The 15086-nt window shown below is 35.1% G+C and overlaps 1 protein-coding gene across 1 annotated transcript; it reads left to right on the forward strand.

Moving 5' to 3' along the window:
* The first annotated feature begins 269 nt into the window (after positions 1-269).
* LOC131771452 (RB1-inducible coiled-coil protein 1) lies at positions 270-14632 on the forward strand. Its single transcript, XM_059087250.2, has 24 exons — positions 270-631; positions 1676-1805; positions 2172-2253; positions 2581-2666; positions 2980-3095; positions 3555-3641; positions 3751-3871; positions 4532-4640; positions 5534-5774; positions 6364-6429; positions 7077-7163; positions 7228-7327; positions 7437-7518; positions 7836-7894; positions 8271-9804; positions 10458-10638; positions 11041-11101; positions 11308-11373; positions 11650-11697; positions 12286-12353; positions 12779-12906; positions 13583-13598; positions 13759-13810; positions 14305-14632. The coding sequence occupies exons 1-24, from the start codon at positions 564-566 to the stop codon at positions 14374-14376; spliced, it is 3660 nt and encodes a 1219-aa protein (XP_058943233.2). The 5' UTR covers positions 270-563; the 3' UTR covers positions 14377-14632.
* The last annotated feature ends 454 nt before the right edge of the window (positions 14633-15086 follow it).

Here is a 15086-nt window from a genome sequence, read left to right on the forward strand (position 1 = left end):
GGATTATATAAGGAGGAACTTGATATAGAATATAACTTTGCCTTGAGAAGGGAAATTTATCACAGAACAACATCTGCTTTTTCCCACCTACTTGGGAAAAAGCCCATGTGGTGAAACTAATTATTTTTAGTGATGGAACCCTGTTACAAGGTGATCTTGCGTTACCTTATCAATTACTTTTTGAACCACCCTCCAATATTTTACATTTCCGGTCAGCAGTCAAACATGTCACGCATGCCTACTTGCGTGATATCTGTTATGACCTTGGAACAGAGTATAAGTGAAGTCATCATTTCCTGACAGAGAATCGACGAAATTAGTATTATGGTTCCCTGTTTTCTCAGAAACATTCGCTAGTAATGAAGGAAGAGAATTCTTCAGCGAAATAAATCGAACATTTTGGGGGAAAATGAAGAGAAACAGGTGGTTTCGTGGGCATTGTTTGAAGTATTCATATCGAAGAACCCTATACTGTAACATGGACTCAACGAAATTTTTGCAATAGCGCAAACTGCTATTTACGTTTACGGCAAGGAAGCTTCGAAGGTCAAAATTTAACAAAAATGTTGCATGTATTTTATGTCGACCTGGGGAGTACGTACACTTTTGAAATGGAGCTGGCAATGGAAAGGTGAGAGAGGATTTTATAATGTTGTACAACTGGTAGGGAAGACTTTTTACTTGGCATATGTTAGGTCACTTACGTGCTCATCGAAACGTGACCAAACAAGTTTGATCAAAACTTATGACGAAGTTATGTTTAACTGTCTTTTAGTCTCTCTGTTTTGACAGTCCTGGTGCAGGCTGAAGCAGTTCATGTCCCGGTGTAAAATATTTCAGTATGCCATGAGTGAACGACATATAAATGATTAATTTAGGTGTTATGTATGTTTGCTTTAGTTTACATCCAGAACCCGGTAATAATTGTATGTGTGGATACAATAATCAATGATATAAAATGCATTTTTGAGGCAAAATATTTCTCTCCCAAAGGTCATACTGAAAGGTGAATTTCAAAAACTTCCCTATGTCAGGTCTGAAAATAGAACTTCAAAAAGGGAAAATACATTGTGTATGATAATACCATAGCCAATGATTGACTATGGTATTAAAACACATGTTTTTATTAATCCAACATGGCATTTGTGCATTGACATGCAACATGAAGTAGAATTAGTGGAACTTTGAGTGCTGCCAAGCAAAGAAGGATGTGCTGTCTTGTCATACACAGCAGAATTTTTTTATGCATTCAGTGGGAGTAATTATAGAAAATGCGGCAATTGAATAGTTGCTATGATGAGTAATCAAGATCGGAAGAAAAAAATTTGCTTTTTATTTTATGATGATGCTTTTCAGGGTTTTAAATCAACTGTCAAGGCAATATTGGATTTTTGATTCCATATTATAGTTTGTGACTCTGATTTTGGCGTGACAGTGTGGACAGAGAACATTTAGAAACTGGGCTGATTCGGTCTATTTTTGCTGGAGATCATTCATCTTCTAAGCAGATGAACTGGGGTGCTGTTGGCAGTTTCAAACTTTGGAAATAAAAAAAAAAACCTAAACAACTGCCTTTACCAGACAAAAGTGTTGAATCAATGTTGATTCGGAGGGATTAGTAACTATCCCAGCTCCTTCATTTACCCAAGGTTGAGATGTGTGTTCTTTTAAACAGTGTTCAAGTGCTGATGAGTACAGTGGCTGCTGAAACAGGGATCCCAGAGGATAAACAAGTCTTGTTAATATCTAATGGTGAAGCATTGGATCCCAGAGAAAGAGTCTACAGTTATAACAGTGCTGGCACTGTAAGTACCAGTGGTGTATTCTGGTTCTAGATTTATCTTTTCAGAATCAATGTTCACCTTGCGGCTAGTGAATTTCATTACTTACTTTGCAAGGCTTTAGGAGTCCTATGCACGTATATAGGGGATGTATTAGAGAAGGGGCATGATATACCAGGGGAATCAGCTTATAAAAGCACTAACAGTGTTTCATTACGAACCAAGCGAAATCTTGTGTCAGTATGCTTTTGTTTATTGGATGTTTCAGATAAACCTTTTCAGCATCATTACTTACACAAAACCAGAATGTAATTGAGCCCCATGCACCAAGGCCTAGACTAAAAATGTTGGATTAGCTAAGGATGTTCTAACACAAGGTTTCTGTTTTAGGATACCAACCCAATATTTTTGTTCAGCAAATCCACCATTGAGTCATCTATTCCACCATCTCCCAGTCTTAACTTAGGTTCAGGTAAGTACTGAGTCACTTTTCAATTTACAGGCAGTAATTTAACCCTTGCACTCTCAAGATCTCTTTAGAAATTCGCCTTACTGTTTGTCATACAATTCTTATGGTGTCAGTGTAGAGAATTTGGTATATAGGATCAACCAATACCCTGCAGATTGATATTCTCATATCTTGTCTCCTTGATATTGTATTAATATTGTAAGGAGAAATTCTGTTTTGGTCACTCATGGGAGTTATTGGGAATCGGGAAGGGGGTGTTAGATATATTTTGTTATTATATGTAGTAATGATTACAGATTGATACTAATGATATTTGATTATTTTTTGTAGAGGCAAATTTGAAGGAGCAAGTGGAAAAATCTTTGAATTTACCACCCACATATGAAACTCTTGTATCCAGAGCTCAGCTAGCATCTGTATGTTCCTTGAAGATTTTATAGTGAATAAAAACTGCCAGATGTGTTGCATTGAGTAAATAGCAACCTACGTTCTCAGCAGACTCTTTTATTAATTGAAAGAGACACTAGTGAGAGTAATATTTGGATATTTGACTATAAAACAGAAAGGTTTCACTTTTAGTGATATGTGTATGCATTTATTTGATGATACGCTGTCCTTCTTACTTGCACCCTATCTAATTAGACTTTATATTTTACTATAATTTTGATCACTTTTTACACTTGTTACTAAATTAATAGACTCATATGCATTGTCTTTTCTTTATTTTAGGAATTCCATTCACTTTCCATACAAATTGCAGAGAGCTGTGAAAATCTAGTGTATGAGCAAAAGCTGCAACAGAAGGGATGGGCAGCAGTTGTTGCAAATTTGGAGAGTATTGCTAGGTATTTTTCAAAACAAAAAAATCCTTCCACCTATATTGTACTTTTGAAGCCTCTTTCTATATATGTTGTAGTTTAAAATGAATCTCAGGTCAATATGGCTTTAAACTAGTTTAATTTCTCTTTCCCTTTGTTCCTGATACATTATTGCACTAATCCTTGACCAAGGAAAAACACTATTCAACCAAGTTTGAATTCATTTTAATATGAAACATACATCCTCAGGAAGCAAATTAGATACCCTAAACTGAAGCGAGTAATTTATGGGAATGTGTCAGAATAAGAATTCTATTTTAAATTATTTGTAAGTAATTTAGAACACGGTTAGAGTCTTACACTTACAAGTATGCATTAAAAGTACCTAAGCTGAACTGATTTTTAATAATTTTTGTGATACTTTCGTCTTAATGCTCAACTTTTGTAACTTGCCTGTCTTTCTTTTTAAAAAAAATTTTTCACCAGTGAGTTCAAAGCCAGATCAAGTAGTGTTAATCAAATCTACTCAGAGTTTCTGGATTCAAGGACGAGATATATTGAGTTACTTGACAGGTATGCAAAGCAGATGTAAATTTTCCTCCCATTAATTTTAGTTTGTAGATAAACCATTTGTCCTCTACTTTATCACAAGATACTTGAAAGCTACTTAATGATTTTGTAGGTTCAAAGAGATCTTGCCTCTACTGGCTAGAATACCTGTACTTCCATGCCTCATTTCAAGGCAGTTTTCCCAAGCTAGACAACATAATGTGGTTAGTCTGCTGGACTGGATAAGTGCACAGGTAAATACAGCTGTTTGAAACCCCTATAATAACGAATGTTTTTTTTTTATTCATAAGTGCAACAAAGCAAAAAATGTTCTTTTGAATTTTATTTGATCTAACAATAAAATTTGCCCTCTGATCAGATTTCTTGAAACTTACAATAATATTTATTAGCCAGTAATTACAGCCCTGTTTTAGTATATATTCCTTGGAATGAGAAACAGTGGTGTAATTACAGCAGGCTGTATTGTGCTCTAGTTTGAGAGGTCCAGGTGCAAGTTCCTGCTTAGTTATTGTGTTGGGCAAGAGTCTTTATTCTGTTGGTTCCTTTCTCCACCCTGGAATATGGTTGAATACTAGTGAAGTGCTAAGAAAGCTTATAGGGGCAGGGGAGGGGTAAGGGGAGGGAGGTGAGGAAGGAGAGGGAATGATGGATTAGAGTTCCATGATCATTGAGGGCAAGAAAACAATTCCTAACTACATTATGCCAAAATTACCAGAGGGTAAGCCCTAGTGATGGGAACATCTTTGCCTTTGAGCAGATAAGACTTGTTTAATTAGTGTATTGTCAGGATTTTTTTAATTCTACATTTCACTACAATTCATTAAGCAAGAACTAAAGAAAGCAAATGAGTAAATTGTCTACATGCACCTAGGTTAACCTTTCTCTCTTGGTAGGACAACAAGAATAGTCTTCAGGATATGGTCAAACAGTGTATTGAGGCAGTGGAGCAGTTTGACGAATCACATCTGACTCAAATTACTACAGAAGTAAATCAGGTTTTAGGTAAGAATAAACCACACACCTTAATACTTCCTGATTGCAACCGGTTCATTTACTTATTCTTTATTTGGAAGATGAAGTTGCCCAATGGCTTGTGCCAAGTGCTTGACTCTTGGTTGAAAAGTCTGAGTGCAATGGATGGCTATGCTAAGGTGTAGTGTTCTTAACCAGGACAATTTACTCTTAAACATGAGTGTTTATATTCTCCACACTGTTCTCATTATGTTTCCTATGATGATGAAAAGGAGAATATGTATAAAATGATTGAATTTGTTTCATGACCTTAATGTTTTGTTACTGAAAGGAGAGATGAGATGATACTCACTTTTTAGTGTTAAAGAGTTAAGGGGCCACACATCACTTGGAGGTGTATGGATATTGGCATTTTGTCAGGGAAGTGTGATAAAATGCTGGGAGGTAACCTAGGGATGGACTACCATCACATTCAGGAGGGAGTCTCAATGCACAAAGTCACTTCATGGTACTGAAATAGGGAAAAGCTTTGGATGGATTGGCCTTCTGGCTCAGAAGCTATCCAGGGCTTTAACCTTTTAACTCCCAAGAACTGATTTTTAATCCTTGCCTCTAGGAGCTACACATTTTTTTAAAAATTAATTAGGAGAATTTGGCTTTTGATAAAGATATCAACATCCACCTGTTTTAACTTAAAAGTTTGAGTATTCCCATTACCTGTTTGCTGGGTAATGTATGGATATTAGTGGGAGAAATTTGTTAATGATGTCTGGGAGTTAACTAAAAGGTCAACTAAGCTCATCACTGTGTGTTTTGAGTATGGTTTTGAGAATATAAGGTCTCAATAGCTCCAGGATTCCCTTTGAATTCTAACAGACATAACCTTATCCCCTTCCTTTTGACATTTCCCCAAATCAAAACAGAGTCGCTTGATAATACAAACATGAAAGAAATCAAAGGATTGGATGAAAGACTAGCTGGACTTCAACACATTCTTCAGACTGTGCAAACCTTCTGTCAGTCCCAAGCAGACATGTCACAGGGTCTACAACAGAATTTGACAAGTGTTCAAAATATTGGCCGTGACAAGTCAGTTCTTCATGATCTATGTGCCAGCCACCAAAAACAGCTTTTGATGTTGACAAAGAACCACTCCTATTTGAGGTTTGTAGTAATATATTATTCCAGTGTTTTGAGCTATTTTTCCCTCAGGATTATTAGTGACATAAGTCAAGAATAAATTTCATGTAGCAAGCATAGTCTTAAAAAGAAGAGTCACTTTATTTTTTTTATTTAAAAATCTGTGAAATCTTTTGAAAATAATTGAAACTTATCAGTGAAAGGGTCTGTTTTAATTAGTAAATGGTGCAGAGAATTTTTGAAGAAAGGGAGTATTTTAGTGATGTACTACAAAACACCTTATCAAGTAAATAAATGGTGTGGAATAGAACAGACCACTCAGGTAAAATGTGGTCATGCTTTCAGCTTTGTCCCTGCCCTGTTATTTTTACTTCTCCTTAAATCAGCGGAGCAATCTGTGTTTTTTCCCCATTTCTAGATTAAACTAACAACATATGATTAATTAAAAGGGTTCATTCAACAATCATTCATCAAAGTCAAAATGAGATCCTCAGGTAGATTAAAAAGGGAAAATGATACAATTTTTGACCAGTCATACTGCACAATACAGTTACACAGCAATTATACTGTATTATTTTATGAGATTATTATTTTTCCTTTAATTTAACATCAGGGATATCAGGAAAAAATGTGCCAAAGCCAAGGATGAGTTGTCCGCTAATCTCCACACCAGATTAAGGTATATGGTTGTCTCATGATATGTTAATAAAATATGTTAATAAAATGATATCACATGATATGTTAGGTAAATATGTTAATAAAAACTAAACTTATGATAATTGTTATCATGGTTTTGTGAAATATATGAAAAAACGTTTTGCTTTGAATTGTAGAGCTGGTTATTTCAACAAAGCTCAGCCTAAGTTTAGTCATGTTCTAAACCCTCTGCAATTTCATGATAAGTTTGAATGTTGAGTTTTAAGAATACTTTTATCAAATATGGAAAGATTTTAGCTGAGTCTGGAAAACCCTTTTTTTTTTTTTTTCTTTTTTCACTTCAGAAAAATAATGTCAAAAGAAATCTTAGGTGTTTTGATTGTCTAACACTGTGGCTCAAGTTAGACAATGTTTAACTTTAACCCAAAACACCAGTATGCATATTTTCCCTACTGCTCTCCATACATTTTTTAATGTACTAAAAAGGAGAGTTTGGTTGATAATCAGGAACTTCTGTAGTTGGTGATCATTTCCCTTATTTTTGTTACCTTAATGTGTGATTCAGGGGAGAATTTAGATGCTAGTCACTCTTAGCTTCAGCCCTAAATTCTCTACAATTCACAAATTTCATTTTTAATTATTGCTGATCAAAAATCCTGTCTCATTTAGATGGATTATGTATGTTGAGAAGAAAATTTGTGATTGTGATGGAACCATCATCTTGTACCATGAAAATATTAGAAGAATAAAGCGAAGGTAAGCAAAATTTGATGATTTACAAATCTTTTTTGTTTTAATGATAATAGTTAATTTGTTTTAGATTGGAGATTATTGAACAAGTGAACGAGGCACCACGCATGTACATCCTAGCTGTTGCAGAAGTTGTGAGACGAAGGTCATTTTCTTCACAATTTCAAAAGGTAAAAATTCATACTGAATTACTCTATGTTCATAAATAATTTTGTATTTTTCTGAAATTAAATTTTCAAGATCTTGTTAATCCTTTTGTTAATAATTTTCTTTTTTCAGTGGGCGAGTAAATTATGTAAGAGCTCATTAGAAGCAAGGACAGAGGAAACAGCACAGAGAGAGGAATTTGAGTTGCTCTTTAGTTAGTAAAAACATGTTGCCTGTTCTTTTGTTTCAAACTTGCTATTATATGTCAATTAGGTGCATGACATGTATGTTACATTACCAGAAGCAAAAGAAACTATAATTTAAATCAAACATTGAGAATTGAGTTACCACATCTAAATGAAATAGCTTTCTTTTACCTTGAAAGTGTGGTGTGTATTTATTATTCATCAAGATTTGCTAGACATAAATTTTAAAGTATACTAAACTTCAATCTAGCCTTTTTCAAAATTTATGTACATCTATGAAACTATTGAAATATCAATAATCACAATTTTTTTCATATTTTTCTAGGCCAGCATTTTTTACAAAGTTTGTTCAGTGGCTTGTCTGACAGGCCATCTAGATTTGCGGTATGTTTTCAGTCTGTATTGTCCATCAGAAATGCTTATTTATCTATTTTACACATAAATTAATTCCCATTATTAATATTAGTTTGTCAGTTGATGTTGTTAGTTCTGAGAATTTGGTATTGGATCAATACCAAATCAACTCCCAAGATCTTATCAATAATTCTTCCTTACTGTCTGTCAAACAATTCATGAGTTGTTAGTTCTGAGAATTTGGTATTGGATCAATTAGAAAATCCCCTAATTGATATTTTTGTTTATTCATATCACTTGTCTGCTTGATTTTGTATTGATTTTGTTAAGAGATATTCTGTCCTAGTTACTCATGGAGCTCAAGGGTTAAAACAATCATTAATGCTCATTAACCTCCTTTTTGTAGGAAAAGCCACCCAGACCTTTTGATGAACAGCTTCCAGTCATATCTGAAAATGACCTACAAGAATTGAAAGATCAGATTCCAGAGCTAGCTTCTTATCTGGAGTCTAGTTCAGTAAATGTCAGCATGGGAGAGGAGGGTGCAAAAAACAGTTTTTTACAGTCAGAAGAACTTGAAAATGTTAGCAGTGTTGCTCAATTTCCTGCAGAATTTGACAGAACTAGTGATAGTATTACAGATAAGAAGGTGACATCTTCAATTGTAGACATGTCTTCTTCTGAAAGCAAAGCTACCCAAATGAGTGTGGATGCTTCCTCAGAAATTCAATGGACATGTAGTGGCAATCAGAACACTCCTGGACAGGAAGGGAGGCAAGGTGCAACAGAAAACTACTGTACTCAGGATACTGCAGAGACCACTGAGGATTTTCATGATAGTAACTCTAGTGAGAGGAAGAAAAGTAACAGTGATACTTCTTCAGAGAAAAGCTCAGCAGCTGATGATAGTGACCTAGTTTTTCGTTCAGCACATGAGGATTATGTGACTGTTATTGATGCAGATTTAGAAGTTAATTTCAATGAGAAGGAGATCTCGCCTGATCTACAACCTGTGGGTGAAGTTCAAGAAGACTGCACCGGGCTGCTTGAGGAAGCTAGTCAAACACCAACTCTGGCTAGTTCTGGAACTCAGAGCACTGAAAGATCTATTGATGTTTCAGCTTTAGATTCTGGAAGCCAGGAGCTGGAGACAGCTACTCTGTCAATTCCAAATGATGTGGTTCAAAGATTGCAACAGCTACAAGATCAGTTAACATCAACACAAGAATCTTGGGAGGAGGCTATTTTGAAAAAAGAGACATTTAAACAATTGAACATGAAGGTCAAGGATTGTGTGAAGGATGAGCTCAATTTTTTGCGTCAGGGTCTGAATGATGCCAAAGGACTGTTAATAGAGTTACAATCAAAGATGAAGGAGGATGTTTTACTTGCTGTTGGCAATTTAAAAGAAAAAGGGGATTTGTGTGGCAAACACATTCTGCAAAAAACTAAAGAGGAGTTTGAAGTAGAGTTGGTGCAAATGAATGCAAAGTTTGAGAAAGAAAAACAAGAATTCTTAGAGATCAAAATTAGACTTGAGCTTGAAAAAAATGAAATTCTAGATCAACTAAAACAACTGCAAGCTGAAAAGGAAAGAAATGAATCTCAACATAAAGAAGAAACTGAAAAGTGGAGTGAAATTGTGACAGAGTACAAAGCCAAACTGGAAGAACATGAAGGTGCAGCACAGAAGGTTCAGGAAAACAAGTCACGTTATGAGGAAGATCAGCAAATACGATTTAATGCCATAATGATGAAACTGAAGAGGGAGAAAGAACATGCTGTTTTACAGGCACAAGAAAAAATTAAAGAGTTGAAACAGTTACTTGAACAACAGGAGAAAGATATGAAGTCCTTAGCAATGGAAAAAGACAGGATGACAGAAGAGTTTGGACAAGCACGCACTGCCTTTTGCAAAAGAGAACAGGAGCTTGTGGCAGGTAGTGTTTTTTTTTTGTTTTTTTGTTTTTTTGTTTTTTTTTGTTTTATTTTTTTTTTTACAATTTTGTTTGTAGTCTTTTAACTGCAGTGTGGGATAAGATGCTAAAAGTCACTTCAGCCTTGGAAAGCACCAGTTAACCATTTAACTCCTAAGACTTGATTGTCAATTCTCCTTTCTAGCTGCTATGCATTTTCTTGTTTATTAGTGACAAGCATTTGGTGTTAGATTAAGATAACAACTTCCAACTGTTAAGACTATTCACATAACGTGTTTGCTGGACAATGTATGGATATTTTAGGGAGACAGTACATATTGACCACTTTTTGTGTTATTCCATGTAATTGAAAGCTTAGAGATATTCTGATCTTTCTTGTTATTTCAAACAATGAATTCCCTTTGTTGGGAAATAGAAGCTGTCAGAGTTGATTCTCCAGTTCTAACTATTTTTAGGATTCTTTGAAATTTTCCCAACAACCTCCATTGAGTGTTTTACTCAAGTTTATAATACAGGGACCCCAACCAGGGCTTATGCCTGCACCTCTATGGAGATATTCCTGTGCCTGCAGTCATGAGGCATTTCATCATTAAATTAAAAAACCTTTCCTTTCACACCAGTTATTTAAAATACTTTTTGGAAATTCTCATGTTCAGCTCTTCAAAACAAAGAATCCAGTATTCTGAATTCAGAGATCCTAATGAAAAACAAAGAGGCTGAATTCTTAGAGCAGATTGAACAGGAGAAAGCATCAGCACTGACATTGCTGCAAGTCGAACGACAAGTGTGGGAAGCAAATAGAGCGCAAGGGTTACCAGGGAAACATAAAGAAACTGAGTGAGTCAGAGATGAATGTAATCATACTGGGCTATTAGTTACCGAGAAGTTAACATCTGGCCCTTGTTGTTCAAACAGTGGATAGCACTATCTACTGGATGAATCTCTATCCAGTGGATAGTTCAGTACAGTTTGTTGACACTTATTCGCTGAAAAGCAAGATTGATTCATTGGATAGCGTTATCTGCCCTTTGAAAAACTGGGTCAGGTCTTCAGTTGGGACTAAAACACAGCCATTTGTTGGAGTCAGTTTGTGATATTTACTTAATTGTGAGATGTTCTCTTGAAGATGATGGCTCTCTGGGTGTTGGCACTTGAGCAAAGGGGAATTTTATTAATTATTAGGCATAAAGGTGTAAGTAATAGTCTGTTATAATCTTACATCATAACCACTGTTTGCAGGTGTGGTACTGATGCTGTGCTTGAGGAGGATGATCAACAGAAGATGAAATTCCTGGAAGAGGTGATGAACTCTTCATTAAGATGTATACATTTTCTGTCATGTTAAAATCACCAAATTCTAAGTCACACTTCTTTAAATGTTGATCCTGTGCATACTTTTTGGTACTAAAAATTTTTAATTGATGTCCTTAATTTGTATTTAAAATAAGGAGGTTCAAGTGTCACATAGATGACAAACCTTATTGCAATTAACATTTCATTTTACAGGAAAACAAAAAGCTGGCTGAAACGTTGTCAGAGCAAACTGTGGACAAGTTTGGTCAGCTGAAACAAGTGAGTCCAAAAAGTGAAGCATTTAGTGAGTTATTATATATATAATGATGGATATATAAAATGGAAAGATGGATATATAAAATGGATATATAAAATAACTCTATGTTAGTATATCAAGTGTTATGTTGTTTGCACCAATGCACCAATCAGATCGCTGCAGTAGGTTACATATCTCACACTAGTCAGATCACCCCATGAGGGTGTATTTTACACCAATCGGATTCACTAACATGAGAGAACCAGGAAAGATCTTGAAAATATATTTATATTTTACAGGTTCTGGAGGCAAAAGATCAACAGATTAAACTTCTTCAGCAACAGCTAGTAAGTAAACTAACCTACCTCTTTCATCTCCCAGATTCTAATATCACCTCTCCTTATTGTTTACAGTACATTTTTTGGGTAGCTCTAAGAATGTGTTGTTGAATCAAACAAAACCCACCCTTCTTTATGACCCATATAGCCACATACACACTTTTATTGAAAAAAATGTGACCAAAAATACTGTATGAGGGCCATAGGCTGTGGCATGAACAGGGCCAAAGTCTCTGGCATGAGCAAGGCTATACCAAGACATATGGCCCTGAAAGCTGTGAGCTGAAAGAAGAATAGAAAAAAATGGAGAAGGACAATCACAAGTTAAAATCCTTAATTGGGCTGACAAGACGTCCATGTGTCATGACTTTTAGCCATGTATATTCCTATCCGTCCCTCCCACCCAGTCATTTAGTACATAATAAAGTAAGGAGCTTAAATAATAAAATTATTTGTCAGTTCTTGGAGTGGTTAGGGTTAGGGTCATTAATACTACTGTATTAATGACAATAAGTGGTATCATATAGGGAATAAACATGCAAGAATGATATTTTCTTCAAGTAGCAATATCATGTATTTGTTCATATATATTTACAGAGTCAGATAAAACCACTGGGTGGAGCAAGTGCAGTATCATCAAAGATGGATAAAATCTCTCTGAGAGAGTAAGAATTGGTTCTGAATTTGGTTATGGAATAAAATTTTTTTTCACTTTAGATAATCTAGGATTACAAGTGGGTGCTACCATCATAAAATCCTAGGTTAGGAGTGGTGTTTTTCCTAGCTTAGTTCATTTTACAAGTCAAATTGAATCATCTTAAAAATGAATTGTATCAACAGCATTACTACTCAGTCATCAGTGTTTACATTGTGACATGACTTACCTCATTATAAGCTTCTGGCTCGACTCAGTACAGTAAGTGATCTTTTGGACTTAGCTGGGAAAGAGAGACTGTTCTTATTGGAAGCCACTTCCAGGGGGTAGAAGCAAAACAGCAGCTTGTTAGTGTTAAAATTTCCCACTTTAAGATTAAAACTCTCAATAACATAAATGCTTCTTCACCATGTGTTGTTGTTTTTTTCCCCACAGCTTTCAAAGCGGTGATATGATTCTTCTCATATTTGATGAACGATATGAGAACTATGTAGCTTTGAGTACAGGACCAACATTGTTCTTTTTACACCCAGACTCAATGGCAGGACTAGATCTTGCAACAAGTGAGTATTGAGCAGGGTGGTCTTTCTGACCTTTAGCCTAAGAGGCTGCTGATAATAGAAGAAGTGATTAACATGTAACTTCTCCCTATAATATCCATGCATTATTTAGGAAACAGGTTATGAGAATACTCAAACTTAGACAGGTAGAAATTGTTTTCTTGATCTATCACCAAATTCTCCAAACTAATGTACAAGGGAGTGAGTAGAAGCTAGAGGGGAGAATTAACGATGAGATCTTGGGAGTTTAGGGGTCAACCAGCTTTTGAAGAACTCCCCTTGGTGTTTAATGAAGCTTTCTCATTTTGTTTGATGGTAACATCTACTTTTGAGCATTGTGTTTTAAAACAAGTTTTGCTAATATTTAAATTGGTGACATCAAACTTTTTTAGGGGAAACTGCTGTTTTTTGTTTAACCCTTTAACTCCCGTGAGTGATCAAGACAGAATTTCTCCTTATAATATCAATACAATATCAAACAGACAAGTGATGAGAATAAAGAAAAATATCAGTTAAAGAGGATCATAAGTTGATCTAATACCAAATTCTCCAAACTAACATCACAAGAACTGTATGAGAGACAGTAAGGAAAATTGCTAATAAGATCATGGGAATTAAAGGGTTAAAGGACATAACAATAGCACTTTTTCTGATTATCCTTTTCTCTGTTCCTTTTTAGGTGGCCCTAAAAAACGGTAAGTTTCAAATTTTGTTGATTTATTTTCCCCCTTGTTAAATTATTTATATTACTCTTAAGATTTTTTTCAGTTGATTTGAACACAACCTGTTCAACAAACAAATAATCCTATTTGAACATGGTGGAAACTTTAACTGTTTTTCCATTTCGATTCTTAGACCATGGATGCTTGCACAGATGACTGATAAAGAATACTGTCAAGCTAAAAAGGTAGAGTTATAGGTTAATACTTGTTATGAAAGCTGCTTTGACCATGAATCAATCACTATTGCTGAAATATTTTATGGCAGTGAGAAATAGGAAATATTTATTGGTCTAAACTAATTCTTCTTGAAAGGTTTGCTCAAATCCCTCTCAAAGTTTCCATTACATATTCTCTGCCTTAATCTTTACTGCTCAAAGCAGTGCTGACCTTGTAAATAGGAATGCCTGAATGACTATTATCCATTTTGATTAGCCTTGAATTTCAGCTCAGATGCATAGTAGGTACCACCCTCATGTTTAGCTTCATTCATGAGATCATGGAAATGATCACAACCTAAAGAGGCTACTGATTGTTAAAAAATTCTCTTCCCTTTCAGTCCACTAAGAACTGTGTAGACAAAATTATGAAGAATATGCATACTGATGTTAGGAAGTTAAGGGTTAATCTGTTTGGTAACATTATACCTAACCAAAATCTTCTTTTCATTCCTCATTTTTAGCCACACAACAGGTTTCGAGTTCCTGTAGGAACAAAGTTCTATAGAATTCAAGCCAAACCTTGTGAATTGTGAACATTCATTAAAAGGAGCATGCTTGTAAGCCTCTACATTCAGGAGAGATCATGACTAAGATTCTGATAATATTAATTTATCCCATGGTAAATTAAGGTAATCCAGTTTAGTGGAGTGCATTGATACCTGCTGGAAAGCTAGATGTGCTCTACGCACTTGTACCCTTATGATGGAGTGCCAAATAATGTTCGATTTATAAATCCTTGTAACTCCAAGATGTAAGCTTTCATGAAATACTGGTGTTTAAATTTTTTGGGTGGGGGAGGGGGAGGGGGGAGGCAGGGGTTTAATGGTGTATTTTAGTTAGGCTTTTTAAAAAACATTATAGCAAAATTATTATCAAATTTACCTCTGCACAAGGAAAATATACCCAATTTGAAATTTGAAAACGAGGACATTCCTTAACTAAGTTCTCAATTAAGTGCCCAGGACATAACTAATGCAATGTCTGATGTACCTTTGAATGGCTGGTGAAATAGTCAGGAATCTTTCCCATTACTTGTGTTATCCTATGTTATATCCTTATTAGTAAGTGCTAATATAGGAATTAAGAAGGTTTTTGGTGGTCTTGGCAGTCTAGCTTCATATCAAATTTTCATTCCTGCATACAGTTTAACAGTAATACAAATTTTCATTAGTAAACAAGTGCCAAAGCTGCTAGCTATATTTGACCTTTTGAATACCATAGAGCTATTTTCGTTTTTGAAAGA

This window comes from Pocillopora verrucosa, chromosome 12 (assembly GCF_036669915.1).
Source record: "Pocillopora verrucosa isolate sample1 chromosome 12, ASM3666991v2, whole genome shotgun sequence".
Taxonomy (NCBI): Eukaryota; Metazoa; Cnidaria; class Anthozoa; order Scleractinia; family Pocilloporidae; genus Pocillopora; species Pocillopora verrucosa.